This window comes from Fundulus heteroclitus, chromosome 8 (genome assembly GCF_011125445.2).
Source record: "Fundulus heteroclitus isolate FHET01 chromosome 8, MU-UCD_Fhet_4.1, whole genome shotgun sequence".
NCBI classification, from domain to species: Eukaryota; Metazoa; Chordata; class Actinopteri; order Cyprinodontiformes; family Fundulidae; genus Fundulus; species Fundulus heteroclitus.
Window position 1 is genome coordinate 26455310 of NC_046368.1, and position 24072 is coordinate 26479381.

Sequence of the window (24072 nt, forward strand, 5' to 3'; positions counted from 1 at the left end):
ATGATTGGCAGAAAAGAGTGAAAACAAGACGCCTGCAACATGCTTACGTGCCACCCCAAGTGTTTCTCCTTTTGTTGTGGGTATTTGTTGGTTAATCACACGTACGGCAAACGAAGAGCTGAATCTTACAGATTTGGGGAGATTTGGAGGGGAAAAAGTAGGATAGAAAATGAGAATAGACAGCGTGACTTTTAATATGCTTGTGAAAGTCACGCTGCAAGCACAATTTTCTCTGGGTTTTATTGGGGGTATCATGTGATAGAGGTGGAAGGGAATAGATGGTTTACATCGTACAAACATGAAGTAATCTAATTGGTAAAGAAGCCTACTTGTATATATTTGAACCCATACTTATAACTGTCTTTAAGTGTCCAAAAAAGAAAGCTATCTATCTATCTATCTATCTATCTATCTATCTATCTATCTATCTATCTATCTATCTATCTATCTATCTATCTATCTATCTATCTATCTATCTATCTATCTATCTATCTATCTATCTATCTATCTATCTATCTATCTATCTATCTATCTATCTATCTATCTATCTCCATGACACATTTACTTGTAAATATCATATCAATTACCTTTCTCTTTAAGATTATCTACTACCGTATGTTACTCCCTCGCATAAAATCCAATAATTTTAATTAATTTACTTTGTTTTGCTTATTTACAATGGTGTTCAACGTATGGGTCTAGTGGTTATGTAATTTCTATAGGTCTCTCATGTTTATTGCGACAGTAGATGGATGGGGGAGTGTCGGCCCTTTGCGGTAACCGGATTGGTCCAATTGTATGAGACCATTGATTGACAGGAAATTCAACCAATGAGCGGCAGCGGGCCACAGGGGGAGGGAGGGGGGTGGGTGAAGCGACGTTGAAGGGAACATTTGTTCGGGACGGGGAGCTGCCCCGTTATGTCGCCTGTCTGCGTGAGTGTGCGTGTCGTAACACTTTGTTCTAGTCATTAAATCGGATTTAGACCGTCGCTGAGAACCCATCGTTTTCAGCCGGGAAGCTAACGGGTGTGTTCGGGGTTGCATTCGCTGGCAGTTTTTCGAAGTTAAAAGCCATTTTGCGCGAAGGGAGGAAGAAGACTCACTGGGCTCGTTTGGCGAGCACTGCATACTCACTCGGTAAGTGACTGCTGTTCCAACTCCCCAAGTTAACTAGCCGTACTATTTACGCCTGGTTCTTATTAAAAGCGAACACGAGCCTAACATTTATGGAGTTACTTCCTTAAAACGAGTTATTTAGAATATTCTTATTGCCTTCGGCGTCACTTTTCTTCTCTCTCTCTCTCTGCCTTCTCTCTGTGCATTCAGCTAACTTTAGCTAACTGCTCCGTCAACGTTTTTTGCGGGGTATTTCAGACCGTATCCATAGCGACCAGTTTGCTTCCTGTAGCTTTAATAAACTTTCCACCGAACTGCAACCTTAAACGCGTCTGGTTATTTCTGTGTGTGTGTATTGCGCCGAAAGTGACGAGAGCAACCGTGCGTTGACTGTTTTAGACGCGCAGCTCTGAAACGCCACAAAGAGGTGCCATTAAAAACCTGTTCATGGTAATAATGGAGTCTGGAGCGGTGAATCATTCACTTTTAACACTGTTATTTTCTTGCCAAATGATAAGGGCTGCCCTGGGGATACTCTAGTGGCACACTATGCCTGCATGCATGGACATGTATACAAAAAAAAAAAAAAAAAAAAAAAAGAGGGGGGAACTTATTTCTAACTGGCATATTTCTCTTTTTTTCCCCCCAGTAATTTTCTCCGGTCCCCATGCAACATGGTGCAAACAATGTAAACAAAACGAAAACTTTCTCACCCCTAGTTGAGGTTATAGTCTGTGGGACGCCAATGCAAATTAGATAGTCTTCATTTGCATAGAACATTTTGTACAACTTTTGAATAGATTGTTAAGCTCTGTGCTCATTGCAGGAAACAGAGGAGTGTTTTTTAATGTCTTTGACAGCTATTCGACATGTGTACAACAAGCAAGGGTATAAACAAAGTAAATGACTAACGTATAAAAAAAACCCATCATGCCGTGACCTCTTTCAGTGCAAGTACATCCTAAGTGAAGTACCAATAAGTTGGTATATAACAGGTATGTTTGCTGCAATATCTCATAGTTTATCTCCCTGTGTGTGTTTAGCTACGTCCAAACATCCTTTATCTGTACAATATGTATTAAGGAGTTGGTGATGGAAATCTAACCATCATTTAGAAAAATACAGTTCTGCAAGTGATAAAATGATCCATATATATTAGCACAGTTGCAACATGCCCCAAACAAAATATCCCTACCCACGTTCGAGAAGGCCATCACTTTTTTTCCTCTGCAACTGAACTATAATGTTCTTTCAGAGAAAGTTCTGTGATCATATCTGATTTTTATAAATTTTCTATCTGGCTGTAGGCTTGCATAGAACAGTGTAATGTTGCACTACCCCTCCCCCACCTGTTGCTGGCTGAAAGTAGGATCCTTATGCTTTTTTCTTGTTTATGTTGTTTTTTGGGGGACATTTCCTGTCCGCAGTTTGTGTATACGTGATAGGGATAATGCATATTAAATTAGTAGCTATGCAAATGTTTCTTAATGTGATATACAAGCTGGAAGCAGCTCAAAAGAGCAACCGAGCTACAAAAACCCTCACAGAAAATATACCTGAAATGCACAGAGAATGTTTGCGTCGCATGTGGGCGTGAAGGAGAGGTGAAGACCATCTAACTGGTCATATGCGTCACAGATATGCAGAGCGTGAAGGCATAGAAACACGTAGTATCCGGCCTGCTGTGGTCGTGAGTGTGAACACACACTGATACTGCGATGACGACTGCGGTGAGATTTCATTCTGCAGCACTTGTTTCTACAATAAAACTAAAATAAGTCCAACGCGAGGTCCAGGCATCAGTCCTAAAGGTTCCGTCCATGTATTTTAGCATCTACGGTGTTTAAAAGTGGTTTAAACGACACTCTTTGAGATGGTTTCCTTCACATATACATCATTTTTGGAGCCCATTCCAAGAGTAAGGGGGACAATATTGTGCTGCCCTTTCCCCTCCTAACTCCATCCAAGGCCTTGGCACAGCTTATAAACGCCTTGTGATACTGAATATGGTAACTGCCTGTCTTTTAAATTTTTTTTTGGATATATTTTTTTATTATTATTTAAATATGTAAAAAAGCCGTGGCGCTTCTGTTACAAGTGTTGACCTCACACCTGGCCATGCTCACTGCAGCTGTAGCGGCCTCTTTAGCCGTCAGTTTTATGGCTTCCCAGACACTTAACTAAAGATTACGCTGCACACATGCAGGGCTCAGTCTGATCAACACGGCCTCTCCTCTCCACCTACAGGTCCGGATCGGCGCGCTCGACATCACAGCTGCGGGCTGTTTACTGATGGGTACATACTGCGGGGCGGCACGCAAGGAGCCCAGCAAAGCGTTGACACGGGACTGGAACTGTGAAAGAATGAAGACGAGCCAGTTGTCTTGGTCTCCGTTATAAAAAAGCTACTAACTGTATAGAACATCCCCCACCTTCGTCCCTCCAAAAGAAGCGATCCCTTTCAACATGAGCGTAGAAGGATATCAGTACAGAGCGCTTTATGAATACAAGAAGGAGAGGGAGGAAGACATTGACCTCCATGTGGGGGACACCCTGCTGGTGAGCAAGGGAGCCCTGGTGGCTCTGGGCTACGGCGACGGCCTGGAGCAGCAGCCGCAGAAGATCGGCTGGCTGCCGGGCTTTAACGAGACCACGCAGGAAAAAGGGGACTTCCCCGGGACTTACGTCGAATACGTCGGCAAGAAATGGATCTCTCCTCCGACGCCCAAGCCGAGGCCCCTCAGACCCTTACCTGTGGCTCCGGGCTCCTTCAAGGCGGAGGGCGACTCTGACTCAGATCAAGGTGAGTTTCTCTTTTTGATTTTACAGCGGGCCTTCCTTTGTTCTTAGACACGTGTGGAGACTAGCCCGTAAACGAGTGTTTAGCCTCGCTGAAAAAAACAGCCAAGCTCAGCTTCCCCGAGGACGGGAGGCCTGGTGTGTATTCAGGGTAGATGTCGGTTCATGCGGCGCCGTGGATATCATCTGTTTTTATTCTCAATCTGCATCGGAGGAGAGTGGAATTTCCTTATCAGCGCTGAGAAGAAATGCCTGGATCCGTGGATCTGTTCATGTCGAGGCAGGCTGACTTTAAATCAAATCAAAAAGGGGAAAAAAAGTCTCTTTAGTCTTTTGTTTGGACAGGTTGCGGTTTCTTTGATATTTTTATTTTTGTTTTTTTATGGTTAGTTATTGGAACATTCAACCAGTGGTAGGATCTTCTCCGTGTTTTGCCAGTAATTTTAGGAAGACCCTGAAACACAGGAAATATAAACCAAAACACTGAAAGCGTTGCGAGTCCTGCTTTGTAAAATAGCTCGATTTGTAAAATAGCCCGATTGGATCAACAGCTTCTGAGCGCCGATTCTCAAGTTCTGGTGCAAATTCTCAGTTTGATGGCGGTGTCCCCCCAACACCATTCTGCCAGCACCGTGCCGCGCCACAGTTAGGACGCTGTGCAGAGCGTGGCCTGTAGCCCAGACTTCTCATCTTTCAGCACCTTCTTCCACATGTTTGCTTTGAGAGAGGCTTCTTATGGCTTTCTTTTTTGCCGCTATTCACTGAAGGCCAAATGGGTGGAGTGACTGTCCAGTGGCGTGTTGTGATCAGTTAGTCTTCATGTCGCTCTGAACATACATGTATGCCTCCCAGTGGTGCAAAAATGCAAAGGAGACACTGTTGTCTGTGTTGATCCCCTTCTAAATACGAAACAGTAGTTTTAATGTTGTCATACTGTGCCTATTCTCTGAGGTACTTGTCATACTGTAAAGAATATATAATTAAGCCAGTGATGTTTTTGAGGTTTGACCCAAATACCCAAGAGAGAAAAAAAACAAGCATTCTAACGACAGAAAAACGCAATCGGTTGTTTGGTTTTCTGGAATATCCTTCAGTTACATTTAGTTATCCGATCTGCGTGAAACATGCGTGAGACTGGAAATGGAAAGTATAAAACGTCAAATCTGAAAGGCTTGGGACTTTCTAGTAGAATAGGAAGCAACATTGTGTACAGAGTGTCCATTGTTAAAGAAATGAGTCCCTATATCAGCAAAACAATGTGACTGATTCAGCATCCCAGGAGAAAGCACCCAGTGTGCGCGTTCAGTCCATCAGAACCAGCACCAAGTAACGTTCTGCTTTTGTCTTCTACCTAATTCTTCAGTTTCTGGTGCGGTTAGTTCCACTTTTTGGGTGAACCCCCTTATAAACATTTCTTTTTTTCCTTTTTTTTTTCCCCCCTGATGTGCTGTTAAAAAGAAGTTTAATTCGGAAACCAATCTGCATTCCTGTGGCTTCGGTTGAAATATTTGTCCCGTAAAGTGACGTGAGACGGGGCCTTCTTGCTCATTGCGCACCCTTTGAAATCTCGGCCGGTTCTCTGGGCCCCGGCCGCAACTACGAAGCGCAATTAAAAAAACCGGCCTCCGTTTCTGGAGAGGCTGCGGCTCGCGCGCACAAACTCACGCGCCCAAAGCAACGCTCGCACCTAAGGAGCTGCCGGAGTTGCCAGGTTTCCAGTTTCGGCTCTTTTGTGGTGCGATTGAGAAATTCTTTGCTGCGGTTTGCAGGGTGAGCGAGGGGCTGGGTGTGTGTGTGTGTGGGGGGGGGGTTACAGTGGTGAATGGCAGTGTCGTGGTTGAGGGGCAGCAGGACCGAGCCTAAAGCGAGTGGGAATTTAGCGCAAGGAGAAGAAAAGTCTCTGTGTCCCGGACTGTGGGAGATGGGTGAGGGGTGGATGGGGGGCTGAGGTTGTGGGGAAATGAGCGAGAGCCGGAGAGATGGTGGTAGGGATAGTGTGCACAGGGATCAGCGCTGGAGCAGAGCAGGGGGCTTGGCACAGGGGCTGAAGCAGGGGATAGGGTAGCTGGAGGGGGGCTATGGGAGGAACCAGGGCCGTCCATGCTCAAGGGGGCCTTGAAGAGGGTCTTGTTGCTCCCAGAGTGTTTGTGATTTATTGCCCACCACTGAAGAGATCCAACTCCCTTCCTCCTACACCAAAGCTTTTCTTTTTTTTTTTCTTCCTCCTCCCTTTTTTTTTTTTAAAATGTTTTGATATTTCCTACAGTCAGCTCTGCGAGGGCAAAGAAGGTGGAGGACTGAGGCTTAGAAAGGGGCCTCTCTTCTCCCAGCCACGGGGGGAGGAGGGAGGTTTACATGAGTGCAGCAGATGTGGAGAGAGGGAAGGAGAGGGAAGAGAAGAGTAGAGGGCAGGGCTGGGAAACTATTCCGGCTCATTCCAGCTCAGTCCTTTTTTTTTTTTTTTTTTTCTGTGTGTGTGTTTTTTTTATAAACATTAAAGTGTTGCTCCTTCGCGGGGCCTCCGAGCGAAGACAACTTGCATGTGTTTGAGCTCGCCGAGTGGAAATCACGCAGAGTAACATTTGGCTCTCGTACAAAAAAAAGTGAGATTTTTTTTTAATTTTTTTTCCCCCATTGTTTTTTAAGTAGCAGTTTTTGAAGTCGAACTTCGCTTTTCCACCAAGAACTTCGCTATAATTCAGAAATGCACCTAAATGGTTTACGCGACCCTCTTTACAGGAAGCGTCGTCTTCAGGGGGCCACTCCTACTCGGCGCTCGTCTAAATGTTGGTGGAAAAAGTGCGAGCGATGGCTGGTCGCCCTGCGGGCTCTCACAAGGCTCAGGTCCGCATGCTCGGTCTTGTTGGGAGAAATATTCTACGCCGATTTGCTCTCAGCCTCATCGCCGTGCGCTCAGCTTTCATGTAACTTTGCTGTGGACCCCTTAGAAAAACCTACACTGTACTTTTTGAAAGTTTTCTAAAAAAACAAAACAATTTTATTGCATTTAAATAAAGACATTTAAATATATATATATATAAAATACTTTCCCCCCCCCCCCACAAGTAATTGATGCTATAAGGGCAACTGGAGGGGAGAGGTGGGGACAGATGCGGGGAAAGCACTCCACATAGCAGGAGATTGAGATAATGCAGCTCTCCTTCTGCGGGCCTCCTTAGCATCCAGCCTGACATCTGCTCTATCGAACACTCTGTCACTTTTTTTTATTAATTCTTGTAAGTTATGGTGTTTAGGGACTTTGGCAGAGGCTCCTTTTTTCTTTTTCCTCCCCCCCCAGTCACATCGTCGCTGTCATCCAAGTCAGTAGCACACTGAGAACTGCAGATGTTTATGGTGTGATTGTCGACTCTGATGATGGATTTTCCTTTTTTTTTTTCCAGTACAACTACAAGCTGGCAATGTCAGCGACGTGTTGGTGCTTCAGACTGCACGGTAGACTGATTAGTGGTGATGAATCACAATCGTGCTAATCACAGTAACACGGCACGAAGGGGATATCTTGGTTTTAAAACATTTTAGCAAATATTTCCTGCAATAATTGTTAGTAAATTTTTAACTTGCATCCTCAGCAGCAGGCCAGACGGTAGCTGGACTCTAGGTTGATTTGGATCTTTTTTTTTTTTTTTTTTTTACTCGTCGTCTTTCTCCAAATCTGATTATAGCGAAGGGATATTTGTTAAATGGGTGTTTTACCTTTTCATTATCGCCGTGTTTGCGTCCGGAGATCACGCTTAAATAAATGCAAGGACTTGGCTTCCTGCCCTGTGCTAATAGGTGACACAGTTAGAGCCCCGTTTCTGCATGTTGTTCTGTGTGCTTCTAGGAACACCAACACTAGGACCCATTCGGAGTTGAACCGCCGTCCTGTGCTGTAATGTAATTTCCAAACTCAATAAGATCAGCATTGTAATTTAATATTTTGTCCCCGCACCAAATTGCATTACGGCGCAAATCCACTCAGATTTGTATGGAATTGTGTGCATGGGACCATGCGCAACCGTTTCATTACCCGAGTTTGTGCAAAGACCCACGTCTGAACTGGCAAATCTTCTTTACTAGTCTGTTAAAGTCTCTCAGGAGGATTAAGAAAGAGGGCAAGGAAGCGCAGGCCAGAGACGCAGAGCGATGAACCTGAAGAGGTGCAATAAGACAAGAGGTTCGCTTGGAAAAAAGACAACGCCTGGAAGTGCAGAGAAGCTCGGCTAAATGGTTTATGCATTGCGCTGTAATGGAGATGCATTATATAAATAACACGAATGCCCCCGATTTCAGCTGGGAAAATCCTCCATTCTGTAGAAACGCTTGTATTTTCGGGCCACGTGTTTTCCTTCCTCTGTTGGCCCATGGTGCTGCACAGTTCTAGTGAATGCAGAGGCTTGTACCTCCTGACGTGCACGAACAGCTCAGCGAGGGGGAAGCTGAGAGCCGTTACAGCCCGCCCCGTCAGCGCCGCTCCAAGGCAGCAGTCGCATATCTCAAAACCGTTGTGGTCAAACAAACTTCTAGATTATAGCCCGCTTGGTGGAGTAGTAAAATCAAGATGGTATCTGATCTGAACCTCCCTGGGATCGCTTGCGTGATTCACTTACAGACCAGATGAGGTTATAAACTGCTATATGAAATCCTGCTGTCGCTTTTTGCATCTAAAATCAAAACCTGTTAATATTGGATATATAAAGAGGCATGAGAATCAATGCACACTGCCCTGTGAGCTATAATTTAGAACCATTCTCAGCTCTTGTTGCTTTGTTTTTATTCCATTTTGTTCTTTTTAATTAAGACCTTTTATGACGGATTGCTCTGTTGGAAAATAGTCATTATTGGTGTGGTTTTTGTAAGTGCCCCCCCCCCTTCCCCCCCCATAAAGGGTTAATTGTCAGGCTCTAGCAACAGTCCCCTCATTGGTTCTTGCGTCACGTCTGCATTGCATCTTCCTTCCAGCAGGAGGAGACATTGTCTGCCTTTTCCCCCCCTCAAAGCTGCATCTTGTATTGACTTAAAGCTCAGTCCTGTTTAAGCTGGTTCTCAGAGCTGCTTCTACATATAGAAAGGCTTGTTTGGGCTGATATGGGTTGCCAGTGCATTCATCACCTTTTTTTTTTTTTTTTCTTTTACAAATTCTTCACAGCTCGAGGTTTTTGCTCTTCAGGTTCTTATCTGTCATAACGGTCTTCTCATTCCAGCGTCCCAGCCTCGGCTAGACCTCTTCCAGACTAAGGGAAATGTTGCAACCTGAAATCGGTAGTTACCAGAGCTCTAAATGTATCTAAATAGCCAGCTATCTTTATCGAGTTCATGGTTCCCCCGGCCATGGCCTGCCCACAGTCTACATTTCATGCGTTGCAGACATACCATTTGAGCCGGGCAGATTGTCCCCCCCACCACCACCACCACCACACTGCAGCTCTACCGGCGGCAGCTGCAGAGATTTCCACACGTTTTGTCTGGCTTGACTGCTGATCGACTGGGGCCTGCTGATGTGCAAACTTGCAGAGGCATGTTTAGGAGGCCACCGTCGCCTCGCCGTTGCTTCCCGGGTTACCGCAGAAACCGTCTCCCGTCGAAAAGCGAATAAAGTTTCACGACGTGCTGCCGCGAAACAATTTCAACTGTTTTAAACAGGGGAAGCATGTCTTTGGAAATTCAAATCCAGCGACTTGATAAGGTCACTGCTAATAGAGATACGAAGTGATGATTTGTCAAACTTTATCCTCCATGCATTAACTGCCCTGAATTGACTCTCGGTGCGGTTTGGTCCGTTCGTAAAGCGCTAGTTCACTATAAACGTCGCCCCGACGCACTTTACAAAACAAACAGCTCACGTTAATATCCATTATGGAGAAATATCGAATCCGATCAACCCTATTCATACCAGTCCAATCCAATTATGTAGATGGGCAGATTGGGTTACATAAGCTAATTCAAATAAGTGGATCAGATATAGTCAGTGAAAAAGGTTATCTGTTTAAGGAAGGCCAGCCGATTGGACCGACCCGTCCTCCTCAGCCAGGATGTGCCAGCGGTCGACACGTAGAAGCGAGCAGCAATAAAAATAATTGAAGCAGGTCGTATCTGTAGGCTGGAAGCGCCGCGGTGAAATCATAACGTAAGAATAGCCGTCCTCATTCGGCCAGAATAATAACTACCAAGCCCTGAACGAGCGCGGCAGATTCTTCCATTTTTATCACCTTGGCGTTTCCATGGCGACGAGCCGCGGCCAGCTTGGACGCGCGGGACCATTTGATCGCGCGCCAGAGCATCTGAGGAACCATCGGCGATGGCTCTAAGCATCGCTGCCATATTTTTGCCCCCCCCAGAAACTCGACACGTTTCCATTGGCGCCAAAAAGTGTCACGCCGTTGACAGTCCTAAGAAGCAACTCTATCTCCAGCCTGCTTTGAAGGGCCGTCTTGTTGCGGGAGTCATCGCCCAGCCGGTTGGGGGGAAACGCCGCCAGGTGCTCCTCGGTCCGCGTACGGAAACACGCGTCAAAAAAACCCCGTCGAATTATTCTAGAGTGCCGCTCTGTTTCTAGACAGAAAGTTTAATTCTTGCTAAATGTTTAGTGAAGCGTTTCCCCCGGTTGAAGGGTTTTCTTTATGGGTTTGACGTGTGGAAAAGCAGGTGGGTCGGGTTTCATTCGGCTCCCGGTTGTGAAGCGTGTTTCTCAGAAAAGCGGTTGGCTGCAGGAGGCCGTCCGTGTTAGATGTCTTGTCTGGGAGAAAGCTTAGCCCCTCCAAGGTGAGAGATGGCAGCACTGCATGTCTCCGTCTTTATTTAGGGAAACTTTGCTCCATCTCAAAGTTTGCTACTTCTCAGAAGCCCCCCGTCCCCCCCGTCCCTCTGGTTTTGCATTTCCCGTAATGTCTTCCAGATGACCACTTGTCCTCCGTGAAGGTTTGTGTGTTATGTGGTCAGAAGGACTTTAGCAATCCTGCTTCTTCACACGCGACACCCCAGCCTGAGCGCTGCGCTGGTTCAGTGGAAGCCGTTCACTGTTCGCCCCATTGAACCCCGCTTGGTGGAAGGAGAGGGGTGCCTTGATGGTTATGATCGTGCATTACTTAGAGCCGCAATCGTTCGTTTAATAGGAGAGATTTTAAAAATAGTGTCATTTTATTTTATTTTTTTAGGTGGGCAGAAAGGAAAATAGAGTTTGGAGAAAGGTTTCATTCATAGACCTGCAGTTTCACTGTTGGAACAGTCGAGCCTTTCAGAAAAATACCTCTTCAAAATACGCCTTTACAAATCCAAATAAAGTCCCTGCCAGCTCCTTCGTCCTTTCATGTCCACACCTGGCTGCAAGGTTCCAAAGACCGAATAAGTAAAGAAGAACAAAAATACCGAAGACCGGGCCAGCCTCATGTCACAGGATATTTGCTTAGTTCCCTGGCCCGGCAAACCCCGACTTCAGCGCGCAGCCCCTCCTGTTCCTGAATCGCACTTTTCTTTTACCTTTTCAAAGCGGCCCTTTGCTGGTGTCGCCGCTGCCTTTGAAGCTCTTGAGTGGTTTGTCGGTCAAGCACCTAAGCCGCTTCAGATGGATGGCTGCCGCCGGTGATTTAGAACTCTCTTCTTTGTTCCAACGTCACTTTCTTGGAGAAGTTTGCACCGTAACGCCGCAGCAGACGCCGCCGCTGGCAAAAACGTCGATTTCCCCAAAAGCAGAAGCGTTGGGTTTGTTGGAGTGAGCGAAAGCTGCAGAAACAACCGTAACAACCTGTCATCATGCACCTCCAGAATCACCATGCCCAGTGAAATCCCCTGACAGCGTTTGTGTTTTCAGTCAGAAAGAAACGCCGCCTTGAACCTACAACCACAAACGTCTATGTATTTTGGGGGATTTTATGACGGATCAGCTCAAAAGAAAGCAGAGCCTTATTCAGAGAAGTAGCTAAAGACGTCCATGCTAACTCAGGGGGGAGCTGCAGCGGGCCGCCGCTCAGGTGGTAGAGTCCGTTGACTGGACGATTATTAGGCTGTGTCCTTTTTAAGCCGTTGTTAAAAGGACATACGGGGGTCGCTACATGTTGGGAACACGGATATTTACGAGCATGTGTAAAAATACTGTAGTTTTAACACATAGCGGGAAATCTTGGTGCCTTATACTCACCGAGGAGCTAAGATTGGAGCACAACATAAAGAGAGGATTTGTTCTAGCCTTGCCTTAACAATCGCTGTGCACAACTAGCATATTCACAGGTTCAGTAGGTTAGCTCACTGCAGAGTGCATCACATGTGGGAGGAGGGCTTACAAAACATGAATAATGTCCCAGTTAGCAAATAATAGGACGCCACTGACTTTAATGATTGACTTGTGTCTGCAGGGGTCTGTTTAGTGGACTTGACGGAGCAGTTTTTCCTCCCCGAGACCGCGCCACCTTTGCTAACCAGACTGCTGGAAGCTATTGAGAGGAAAGGTGAGGCTTATGTGTCGACACACGACAAGCGATCTACTCTTGTATATTTATCACCTTGAAGCGGTCTAGCAGAACCCCACGACGTGACGTGTGTGTGTGTGTGTGCTCTTTTACAGGCGTGGACAACCCGACTCTGTATCGAACGTTCACTGCTGGAGGTGGGCTAGAAGTCAGACAGTATTATGATTGCGGTAAGAATCTTGCTGTTGCTTTTTCCACTCCTATGTCCTAATCGGCTCGTGTGAAGCTTGTAACTTTCCAGCGAGCGAGACCAGTACACACACACACACAAAGGAAGTTTCAGAAAAGAATAGGGTCGATGTTTGCACATACATGACGTTACCATCACAAAGAGCTGTGGTTTTCCCATAAACGAGCTCGTCTGCAGGCTGATGACTTTTCGCCGCGCTGCATTTCAGATCCTCCTGCTGCAGACCTGGACCAGCTGGAGCTGTCGGCGCTGTGCGACGGCCTGCGTCGGTACCTGCAGGATCTCCCCCAGCCCGTCGTCCCGCCTGCCATCCATGCTCAGCTGGTCCACACGGCCAAAGGTGAGGGGGCAACCCAGCAGGTTCAGGGGATAATTTATTTACTGCGCAGCTGGCTTCAAACAGAACTGCTGACGTAATGTACCCTCGTCCGACTGTACATCACGTTCTGAGCAGAAAACCGCAAAAAAGCTCATCTGCACCCCCTGCTTCCCCATTTCAACTTTTTTTCTTCTTCTATCGACTCTGTTCTCAGACTTAACGAATACAATGCATGCAAAGGACGTGTGCATATTTTTTTTTTTCACTTTCTTTCTTTCAAACTTACTTTGCTGCGTTTCTGCAAGCAAAGAAAAAAAAAGTTCCACCTCCCTCTGTTCTGTTGCTCTGCATGCTCTTGCTGTCACATGGCCAGAAACAGGATATCTGTGGTTAATAGGAACTAAAACAAGCCTGAAAGTTTTATCTCTGCCATCTCGAGGCAGCCAATCACCTGCTAGTGTACCTTACGCTCGTTCTCAACCACACAATCTCTCGGCGGTTTCCAAGACAAATTGCACGACTTTGTTTCCATCGTTCACATTGTTTGAAGAGCACGCTTTGACGCCGCGCCGCGGCTCCTCCGTCTGACCCAAAGGCCGCTCTTCATCTTTTCTAACAGAGGTGGTGAACCCCGAGGAATGCGCCCAGCTGCTGCGCCGCATCGTCTGCTCTTCCAGCCTGCCTCCCCAGTACTGGCTCACCCTCCAGTGTCTGCTCAGGCACTTCTCTAGAGTGTGCCAGAACGGCTCCAAGAACCTGCTCACTGCCAGATCGCTGGGCGAGATCTTCAGCCCCGTGTTCTTCAGACAGCAACCCACCAGGTGAGCACTAATGGGTTTTAGCTTTTACACAAGTCAACTCTTCTTCTTAGCACTTGGAGTTGAAGTAGCCAGAGCTGAATCGCTATCAGATTGAAACTAGGGCGGCGCAGATCATCACCCCTTTAACCCGCCTTTTCTCACCTCCTACAGTTGTGAACCCAGTCTGGATGCTTTCATCAAGATCATCGAGGTTCTGGTGACCAGCGAGTGGAGCGAAAGTCAAGCCGCTCCAGGTAGCCGCTCTCTCGCTCATCATCCATCATTTACAAACTTCTATCCAATGCAACGTTGCTTTACTTTGCATTGGGTGCTTTTAGGGGGAGACCTTAAGAGATGTGTGCATTATTTATTGCCGGGTGCAGAACATGAATGTTAAGCTCCTGCAGGGACTCGACTGCTGCACAACCCAGGCTGAGAGTTGCACTATTAATAGCTCAACTTTGTGTTGGGACCTGCAACTGCAGCAGTTGCAAATCTCAACATCTCAATGCGTTTGGATGCAAAGTGCCAAATGCTGTGCAGGATCCCTGTGAAGACTTGAAAAATTTATGAAATGAAAAAAATATTTAAATTTCCAGAAAGGTCCAATCACACTTTGGCCTCAAGATGCATTTAGGGGCTTTTTAATCTGGTCTGGTTTATGTTCCAGGGAACGCATTGAGTCTTGATTGTTTTTGTTTTTTCATGCAAAATAAAAAAAAACATCACTTTCTAGAAACTCTGTAAAGAATAATCCAGTTCAGGTTTGACAAACCAAAATTATTGTGCATTTTTAGTTGCATCTGATCTCAATTGCTTCTGATGCCAAACAAGTAGTGAGAGTCGAATCAGAAGGCAACTTTATCTTGTTGATCTTTAGTTGTTTACAGGCCATACAGATGAAACATTCACAATGGTTTAAAATCTGTTGGAGAAATAGTTTAGCTATTTTACACCAGGATGGTATAAAACCTGAGGTAGGGCATTTTTTAGGAACTGCACTTTGTTGCATAGTGGAGGTGATTTCTGTCGGCTTGAAAGCGGTTTTAGCAGTGCATCACAAACTTTGCTGGATGTCGCTCTTTTTTTTTTTTTTTTTTTTTTACCGGATTCAGCCAGTTCGGAGGCTGCTTTGTGACGTTGTGGTTTCGTGTCGGGGTATATTTTCTCACGGCTGGCCTTATATCCTGGAAACAGAAGTTAGTTTCCAAGCTGCCGTCGGTGGTCTGCGTGAGGGGCAGAGGGAGCCGCTCTGGCAGCAGGCAGCAGCGTGTTGCGTGTGACACTCGTGTTTTTACAGGGCTTGTTAAAGGCGCTGCTGTTGGCTCGCCCACGGCCCATAGACTGACCATGGCTGTTTAAAGCTTTTTATTACCTGTTGGGGCTATTTATAACGCGGCTGTGCTTGGACTGCGTTCAGTCATTTGCACCTGCGCGTTACACTTTGCTGGATCTTGAGATGCTTTTTGGTCGGTTTGCCAAATAATATAATTATTTTTGGAAGCTGGGAAAGGGCTGGGGTTGTTGCTGTTTGACACTAAAATAATTGAAACAAAAAAAGCGTCAACATGTGTCGGTGCTTTCCATTTTAGCCAAACAGCGGATCAACAATGGCCGTTTGCTTAGTTGGGCTTTCTGCTCTGCTCCTGGTGGCTTTTCAGCCGTTTTTCTGGCACAGTGCTAACTCACTCAATAAAATAACAGTGCTTCCTCTTTGATGGTCCTGAAAATATTTTCAGTCCGACCAAGTCTGTTTGTCTTGTAAGGAAAGGGAAAAAATTAAATCTCCAGGAGCTTTCTTGGAAACAAGTGGGGGAGGGACAGTTGTTACGCTTTGCCCTTTTCCAGCCGGAGCAAACTCCGGTCACTCGGGCACTTTTATGGCACGCCTTTGAGTCCCGGGGACAGAACCCCAGAAAGTTTGAGCAGTTTGCGGGTAAGCGGTGCGGTGAAAGCAGGACCTGGTCAGACGTGACGCCTCAGGTGTGCCAGTCACCTGTCTCATTGAAATACAAAGGGATGAAGATGAGGGGAGCCTACTGTGTAAACACACATGTGCAGATTGTGTGCGTTTTGTGAATGACCTGTGTGTGTGTGTGTGTGTGTGTGTGTGTGTGTGTGTTTTAAGGGTGTCTGCAAGCCTCCTCCCAGTTACTGCAGGCCTATTTTAAGTAAGCGTCAAAAGGCCCACTTAGATTTGGTTGGCTAGAAAGTCGGCCTCCACCACAGAGCACTGCTTGTTAACCGAGGACAGCCTCCAGCCTCCCTCCTCCCCCCCTTTGGTCCTCCCCTCTGCCTGGATATCCACATGTCCTGCCCCTAGGAGGGCTCAGTCAGCAAATATTTGAAACTTTGCAAGTTAATCATAAGACCGAACGCCCACTAACCCCCCCCTCCCCTCCCGCCTCGTCCTTTACAAACAGCACTGAACGAGGGAGTGACCACAGAAACTTGAGACTTGGGACTGAGAACAGACCTGAGCGACACCGGAGCAGCTACTGGTATTCATTAACTATCTGCCTCCTCGTGAGCAGGCCTCAGGCTCGCACAGCTCAGAGAGGGAAAGGGGGGAGAGACTGAGAGCCGGAACTGAGCGCGCTCAGTCAGACCGAGCAGAGCAGGCGAGTGAGTCAGTCGCACGCAGCACCTGCTCCAAACCCGCCGGATTACCTGGATTTCAGTAAGAAGCGCACAAAGCTGCCACCTTTTTTTTTTTTTCACAAAATCCAAGGAGTCACATCCTCAGACTGGACAAACTATGGAGCGGACCTCCTCTGGACAGACCGCTTGACTTCAGCCCTGTTGGATTTAATTTAAGCTGTGGAACTGAAAGAGACACTTCAGAAAAAAAGGGACTTTTCATCCACCAAGACATGCACAACTTACAGCGTGAGTGTGATGCTCTTAAACTGAGACTGCCGAGTGTATTTCTTCTACTCTGCAGCCTGCGACAAAGAAAGGTCTTTTAATAATAATAAAATAAGAAAGTGAATTTAAAACAAGCCCAGAACACGACGTGTTAGCTTTTGTTTCTTTGATGTTTTCAGTCGGCGCTGTGGGCTCTGTACCCTGGGGCGGCTGCTCAGGCGATGCCTGCATATGTAACTCTGCTTTAACTTTAATGTGCCTCTCCGGTGTACGCTGACCTTTCAGACGCTCTAAAACTTTCAGATTATTTTTAGATGCACCGTCTCAGGAGAGTCTAAATAATTTAAAATGTTAAGGGGCTCTTGAATCTCCAAGTTAAGCGTTCGCTGGCATGACATCTGGCCAGGATGGAAAGCTGCAGTAAAAAATGCCCCCATTAAACTGTAAAGACAAAAAAAAATTAAACAGGAGAGCAACAATTATTCCTACTGCTGTTCAACTAAGTCATATATTACAACTGCATTAATATTATCTATAATTTGCAATGAGACATATGACCAAACAGATGAATGGGTCTATCTTGTAAGCAAAAGGAAAGTTTTACAGCCTTCTTTATGCTAGCAGACTGGCAGGGCACAGGGGGGGGGAGTATTCCTTTTTTTTTTTAAGTATTTCTTTTCATTTAGGTCACAATCTCATTTATTAAATACTCACTCCTTTTACATAAACCAGTCGGATCTCCTCTGGCAAATCTGGAAGCACGGAGGCCGTCTTTCCCTGGGATTCCTAATTCTCTACCAGGAGCTGCTTCTATTTTAGCCACCGCTAAGGAAATCTGGCAGGCTCCCTCTGTCACGTCGAGTGTCACGCCGCGGGATTACAGGCGTATTTCAGAGCTGCCGGGGTTAGCGCTGACCCCGGGCCGGGCATTATAATTCAGCTGCGTACGTGCTGCAGCAGCAGAGCTGGCTTTGTCTGCGTGCCAGCAGTGGGACGGGCCGAGCGTCCGCGCGACGCTCCCAGGGAGGAGGGGCCGAGCAAACCTGCAGGAGAGCAAGTGCACAGGCTCGGCAGAGGGAGACGGAGACGGGGGACGCGTGAATCAGGCTCCTTTTTTTTCGCTGCTCTTCCTCAGAGCTGGAAGCTGCAGAGCGGAAAGTATGATCGGATTGTGCTCAGCTGTGGCCTTTTTAATGAATATTAGCGGGCGCTGAATAGGAAATGTGCTTGAAGAGTGACCTCATCGGGCTAAGGAAATGAAAGATGCAGGAGCGGTTGGTGACTGACCCCCCTATGTGATTGGCTGTGGTGAGTGATGTAACACGTTACCGAGCAGGCTGCCTCCTAATGGCTTTTCCAATAGCTCTTTAGGTGCTTGTGCAACAAAGTGTTAATGTGCCTCCTCGGAGAAACGGGGGTGGGGGGGACCGTAGGACGTGTCCGTGTTTTGGGCTGCTGGTTTATTAGTCTGCGCTGCGTTTGAGACGTTTCCAGTCATTTGTAGAAGAACGGTGCGTAGGCTGGAAGCACAGACCATGTGCCGGGCTTGTTCTGCTGCGATGACACAGATCACAGACGGGCTGCGTTTTACTGCTCAAGGCGTCTGGCAGGTTAATCCAGCTGCTGCTTTCAGCCAGAGAGGTTCTGCAAGGTCCACCGCTGCAGAAGGGTAGAGGCAGCAAATAGAACGGCCAGCCGCCTTAGGTAGGAAGAGAATCGGCTTATCCCATGTCAGGGCTCCGACTGAAGGGGGATTCGTTTGTCGTCGTGTGCTTCATGTGTCGTTGCAACGGTTCCGCTTCTCTTCAAAGAAATCTCAGGAATCTGCGCTCATGGCTTTCTCAGAAGGATGCTCTCCTGCATTTGCAGCGAGGAATATTTATAGACGACACCTTTCTTGAATGAGATCCTCTCTGCCTGACTCACGCTCCGTCTCTCCTCCCACTGCCTCGCTGTCGGAGAGAGGGGGGGGGGGGCAGCATTTCATTATCCTAGTTTGATCAATTGGGGAGGGGAAAAAGGGCATTAGTGAGAGCTTTATAAGCAGAATGCTTGAGTAAAAAATATATTTTTTTTGCTTGAAAGACAGCAGAAAATCACCTCCTTGATGTGAACAAATCAAGTATTTACGGTCTGCGTTCGCTCTTCTTGCTCCAACAGCTCTACCTCCAAAACCACCCAAGCCCACACCTGTGACTAACAACGGTATGAACAACAACATGGCTCTCCAGGACGCCGAATGGTACTGGGGGGACATCTCTCGGGAGGAAGTCAATGAGAAACTGAGGGACACTGCGGACGGTACGTTTCTGGTGCGGGACGCCTCGACTAAAATGCACGGCGACTACACTCTGACTCTGAGGTGAGTCCATCTTCCTCCTCCTCCTCCTCCTCCTTTGTGCCGTTCCTTTTCTCTGATCCACCGTTAGTTTAACTCGTCGTCATCTTTCATCTTTTATGTCCGCTCTGTTTACAGGAAAGGGGGCAACAACAAGCTCATTAAGATATTCCACCGAGACGGGAAGTACGGCTTCTCGGACCCGCTGACCTTCAGCTCCGTGGTGGAGCTCATCAACCACTATCGGAACGAGTCGCTGGCTCAGTACAACCCCAAGCTAGACGTCAAGCTGCTGTACCCGGTCTCCAAACACCAGCAGGTAGGAAGCCGCCTCGCCGAGGGAGGAGCAGCGCCTCTTTTCATATAAACCTCTATTTGCCACTCAACCGCAACTCTGAATCCGCCCCCCCCAGGACCAGGTGGTGAAGGAGGACAACATTGAAGCCGTGGGGAGGAAGCTTTGTGAATACCACCAGCAGTACCAGGAGAAGAACAAGGAGTACGACCGTCTGTACGAAGAGTACACCAGGACGTCGCAGGTGAGCGCCCGCTGACGTCCAGCCCGCCTCGGGAGTTTCACCGCAGGGTGGTTCTCTGGGTTTTAACGCTGCGCTTCTTCCTGCAGGAAATCCAAATGAAGCGCACAGCGATAGAAGCCTTTAACGAAACTATAAAGATATTCGAGGAGCAATGTCAGACACAAGAGCGGTACAGCAAAGAGTATATTGAGAAATTCAGGAGAGAGGGCAACGAGAAGGAGATCCAGAGGTGAGGACGGCGCTTTAAAGCTGGCTTTGAATTCAGCTCAAGCACTTTGTGCTAATTTACCGCTTTTGTTTGCAGAATCATGGGGAATTACGAGAAGTTGAAATCGAGGATTAGCGAAATCGTCGACAGCAAGCGCAGGTTGGAGGAAGACCTGAAGAAGCAGGCGGCCGACTACCGGGAGATCGACAAGAGGATGAACAGCATCAAACCCGACCTCATCCAGCTCCGCAAGACCAGAGACCAGTACCTCATGTAAGCACAGCGCGTAAAAAGACAGGAGCTCATATCAGATTTCAATTAAAGGTTTAAAATCCTTTAATTTAACGTAGAACACCAGCCGTTATTCCTCCCAATGTTTATTATAAGGAGGGAAAGTAGTAGTAGTGGCTGTCCTTCATCCATCTATCCTGCACTGTGCAGCAACAGGTTGGGGAGGGGGGTGGCAACCTGTTGGGTCGTTACTTTAAACTCTACAGGGCCTGAGAAAAGTAACTTTTTACAAAGCTGGGCTCCTTGAAGGGAGTAACCAGACCATGAATGCTGACCTATACGACCCTGTCTGTGGTGAAACCGGTCCGTCTTTGTTTCTAACGTCCTCCATCCTTCCTTCTGGCAGGTGGTTGACGCAAAAAGGAGTCAGACAGAAGAAGCTCAACGAGTGGCTGGGAATCAAGAACGAGAACACAGAAGAGTAAGTACCCAAGTCGCAAAGCCAGCTGCCGACCAGAACCGCAAAGTTTTCCCTCCAAGCTAATGTTTGGTTTCTCCGCTTGTTTTTTTTTTTGTTTTAGTCAATACTCTATGGTTGACGACGACGAAGACCTCCCGCATCACGACGAGCGGAGCTGGAGGCTGGGCAACATCAACCGGCTTCAGGCCGAGGCTCTGCTCCAAGGGAAGAGAGACGGAACATTCCTGGTGCGGGACAGCAGCAAAGCCGGGTGCTACGCCTGCAGCGTTGTGTACGTATCTGTGCCTTTATGTAAAGCTAGGATTAGAAATGCTCATTTTCATAATAAAAAAAAAACAAACCTCCCCATCATTCTATCTGCAAAACAATAAACGTCTACAGTTGGAAGTGATTTTCCAGGCGTTTAGAGAAAATTTAGCGAGTTAATGATTAGATTGCGGGTAAAGATGGCGGCGGTCTTGACGTGTGTCCTCTCATTGCAGGGTGGACGGCGAGGTGAAGCACTGCGTCATCAACAAGACCCCCTCAGGCTACGGCTTTGCAGAGCCGTATAACCTGTACGGCTCCCTGAAAGAACTCGTACTTCACTACCAGCACACGTCCCTGGTCCAGCACAACGACTCGCTGAATGTGACGCTAGCGTACCCGGTTTACTCCCAGCAGAGACGGTGAGGACGCCGACGTTTTTCGGCACGGACAGGAACATTTACCAGTCTCCCAGGAGACGCGCCGTGGACTCCCATGATCGGATCGCCTAGGCGCCGACGCCCGGCTCAAACTATGAAAGCGGAGGGAAAAGGACACAAGAAAGCCTGAAACATTTCAGAGACTTTGCCGTAAAGCGGAGAGAGGCGAGTCTGAATGTAGATCTGTTTATTTTTGCTTTTTTTTTTGTGGGAGCACAGAAACTAGCGGAAACTGCTGGACTCTCCAAGAGGAGGACGATCGAGGCCTTTTCCTTATGGTGCTTGTTTGTTTTGGAAGCTTTACCAGCCGGAGAGTCAAACCACGACAGATAAACTCTGGAAACAGAACCGCACTCAACGGCCACGACAACTTTTTTTTTTTTTTTGTTCGTTCGGGGTTTTTTTTTCCCCCCACTCGCATCATCATGCATTTCTTTTTCTTTCTTTCTTCCTCTACGTGTGTGTTTGAACGTGGACTGTCCATGTGACCAAAACTCATAGAATCGGGAGTCCGTGTGACGTTGGACGGCTGCGGCACATTAGCTTGTGTTATCTGTTCGGCGACGGATCACGGATCAGCTGAAAATGTAGCAAAATGGCACTTTTTTTTTTCTTTTCTTTTTTTTTTTTTTTACTCATGTAATTGTTTTGTATCGTTTGAAAAAGAAAAAAAAACCTCCTATGAACTTATAAGAGCAGAGCAGAGACAGAAAAAAAGCCTGTGTTCTGCCTTGGTGTTGAGCATTAGAGTGCAGAAGCAAACTTGATCTTAACTAAGAATGGACTTACTATTTCATGTACATATGTGAAATCGTGCGAAGTCATGAAACAAAGTGCACCGTACCAAAAAGGATCAGTTCCTGTTTAGTTCTAGTCTGATCAGCTATGCAATTCTTTCTCCATTTGTACTTAAAGAATTGTTTAACTGTTGCAACCCACAATATAAGCTTGTTTTATCGCTTGAAAAAAAAAAGTATTTTTTTTTTTTTTCCTGTGTAAATATCCAAGAGGATATTTTTTTGTTTCAAAATGCCAAGCTACCGTACAAGACGCTTCTGATTTTTAAAGGTAATAATAGAAACGTACACTTTATTGTAAATGACTTTAACAGCTGGTATACAGACGGAGAAGAAGAGTATTTTATTAGTCTTTTTTTGATTTATTTTCGCTTCAAACTAAAGTTCCTCTCAGGCAGAGCCTTTTGAGCTGCTTCAGTGAAGAGTACAGAGCGAAGCCCGTTTGGCGCGCCGCCCCTCTGGTTTGGGGGGAGCACTCGGAGAGCGGGGGGGCTGGTTGGGATTGTACGACCCATATCACCACCAAAACAGCAGTAGAGATTTATTTTGTTATATAAATAGATATGTTCCCATATGAGAATAGAAGATCAACTTACATTTTACACTTTGTATATTTTTCTGTATCAGAAAATGTTTACATGGGTGGATCAGCTCATTTCAGAAACTGATTTTTATTTTTTTTTTTCATATTTCAAGGGGCGCCGTGCGAAAGTGGTGGGGGGGGGAAGGGAGGGGGGTCCTTAACTGATGAAACTAAAGTGGCGAAAACTCAACTACAGTTTCCTTCCTCAGCTTTAAAGTTTCTTCGTGAGTAAAATGGTACAGACGCGAGCCCAAATGACGAGTCGGAACGCTTGATGTGAGTGACGTGTCTGCGAAGCTGCAGCCGTAACATGCATGCACGCACGTCCTAACCGGCTGCAGCGGACGCTGGGGGGGAATCTGTGGATCCCTAAAGGCAGAGCTCTTTTAACTACGGTACCCGCAGCTCAATTCAATGTTCTACGGACGCACTTGACCAAGCTGCTCTTCCGAAATGTCATTTTTTTTAGCACATTCTGGGTTTTATCACATTTATAAAAGTAATAAAACATCTGTAATATTGGACATTTACTACAAGTCTAATTTTATTTACCCCACATCAGCTGCTGGCACAAACTTTTTATTTTTTTTATTTTATTCCTTAAGATCACAGACAAACGTGCACCTTCTCTGCCTCAGTGCCAGGTTGTATGATTGGTTTCAGTTTTTTTTTTTTTTTTTTGTGTCCCGCACATGATGATCGGATTGAGATTTGCCAGTGTTCCTCAGTTTGGCTTTGAATCTGTATTGGGCTTTGTTTAAAAACATCAAATAAAACACTTCTTTCTGTAAAGAAACACAAGCCTTTCGTTTATTTGCCGAATAAACTTTCATGGCGTCAACAGGAGCAGTGTGTTGAGGAAAAAGGTCAGAGATGGTAATGCATGGTCCCTAGAACATAACACCTGATAAACTGAAGCAGCTGGTTAAAAAATATTCATTGCAGTTTGAAACCCATCCAAGCCTTGGTTTTTAAGAGCTACTGCTAAGAAAAACCTGTTTATTACCATTTATTACAGCACACGCTTACTTCACTTGTCTTTAGTAGTTATAAGTACCAGCCCTGCTGCCTAATGACTGTAATCGCTTTGCTTCATTATTATTTACAATAGTTTAAATACTTTTCTGGCTATTTTCTTTTGTCATTGAATTAACTATTCCACTCAATCCAATTCATCTTATATAACAGGCAAGAATAAAGGCCAACGCTATAGATTGCACTTTTAACACAATTGATCCTCATCGTCACTAACGTCCAGTCTGCTCTCTCTTTGCACAGTCTGCGTGGAGCATAAACTTTTATTTTTAATTTGTTGTCATTTTCAATTCTCGGGTCATACTGCCACAAGGACCTTGGTAGAGATACCGTAGTTTTATCTGAACCCTGCAATGCTTTGTATGCTTGATCATGTATCTCATAATCGTTTTAGCTAAATTATTCCCACTGCTGGCACATTTAGTCTTAAAGTAAGGTTTTAATTATAAAAACCCAGCATATGTCTTCCAGCTGGAAGCACAATGAACGTTTTGCAGTGACCCAGGCCCAGTCCTGACTTGGATCTTGTCTGTGGAGGGAGCTAAACTTCAGGGGAATGGCCTGGGAGGACTTGGAGCCTGTCAACACACATATTATCAGAACCCCAGTGAAGACATG

At 46.4% G+C, this 24072-nt stretch overlaps 1 protein-coding gene across 4 annotated transcripts; it reads left to right on the forward strand.

Moving 5' to 3' along the window:
- Positions 1 to 887: 887 nt before the first annotated feature.
- On the forward strand, positions 888 to 23215 carry pik3r1 (phosphoinositide-3-kinase, regulatory subunit 1 (alpha)). Of its 4 annotated transcripts, XM_012849713.3 has the most exons (15): positions 888 to 1139; positions 3366 to 3921; positions 12266 to 12358; positions 12475 to 12549; positions 12778 to 12909; positions 13508 to 13709; positions 13860 to 13942; positions 18717 to 18918; positions 19033 to 19213; positions 19308 to 19433; positions 19520 to 19662; positions 19738 to 19914; positions 20279 to 20353; positions 20454 to 20624; positions 20836 to 23215. In XM_012849713.3, the coding sequence occupies exons 2-15, from the start codon at positions 3585 to 3587 to the stop codon at positions 21023 to 21025; spliced, it is 2187 nt and encodes a 728-aa protein (XP_012705167.2). In that variant the 5' UTR covers positions 888 to 1139; positions 3366 to 3584; the 3' UTR covers positions 21026 to 23215. The 4 variants fall into 4 exon arrangements, with proteins under 4 accessions (XP_012705167.2, XP_035996366.1, XP_012705168.1 ...); XM_036140473.1 differs by lacking the exon at positions 12778 to 12909; XM_012849714.3 differs by lacking the exons at positions 888 to 1139; positions 3366 to 3921; positions 12266 to 12358; ... (2 more) ...; positions 13508 to 13709; positions 13860 to 13942 and adding an exon at positions 16131 to 16577.
- The last annotated feature ends 857 nt before the right edge of the window (positions 23216 to 24072 follow it).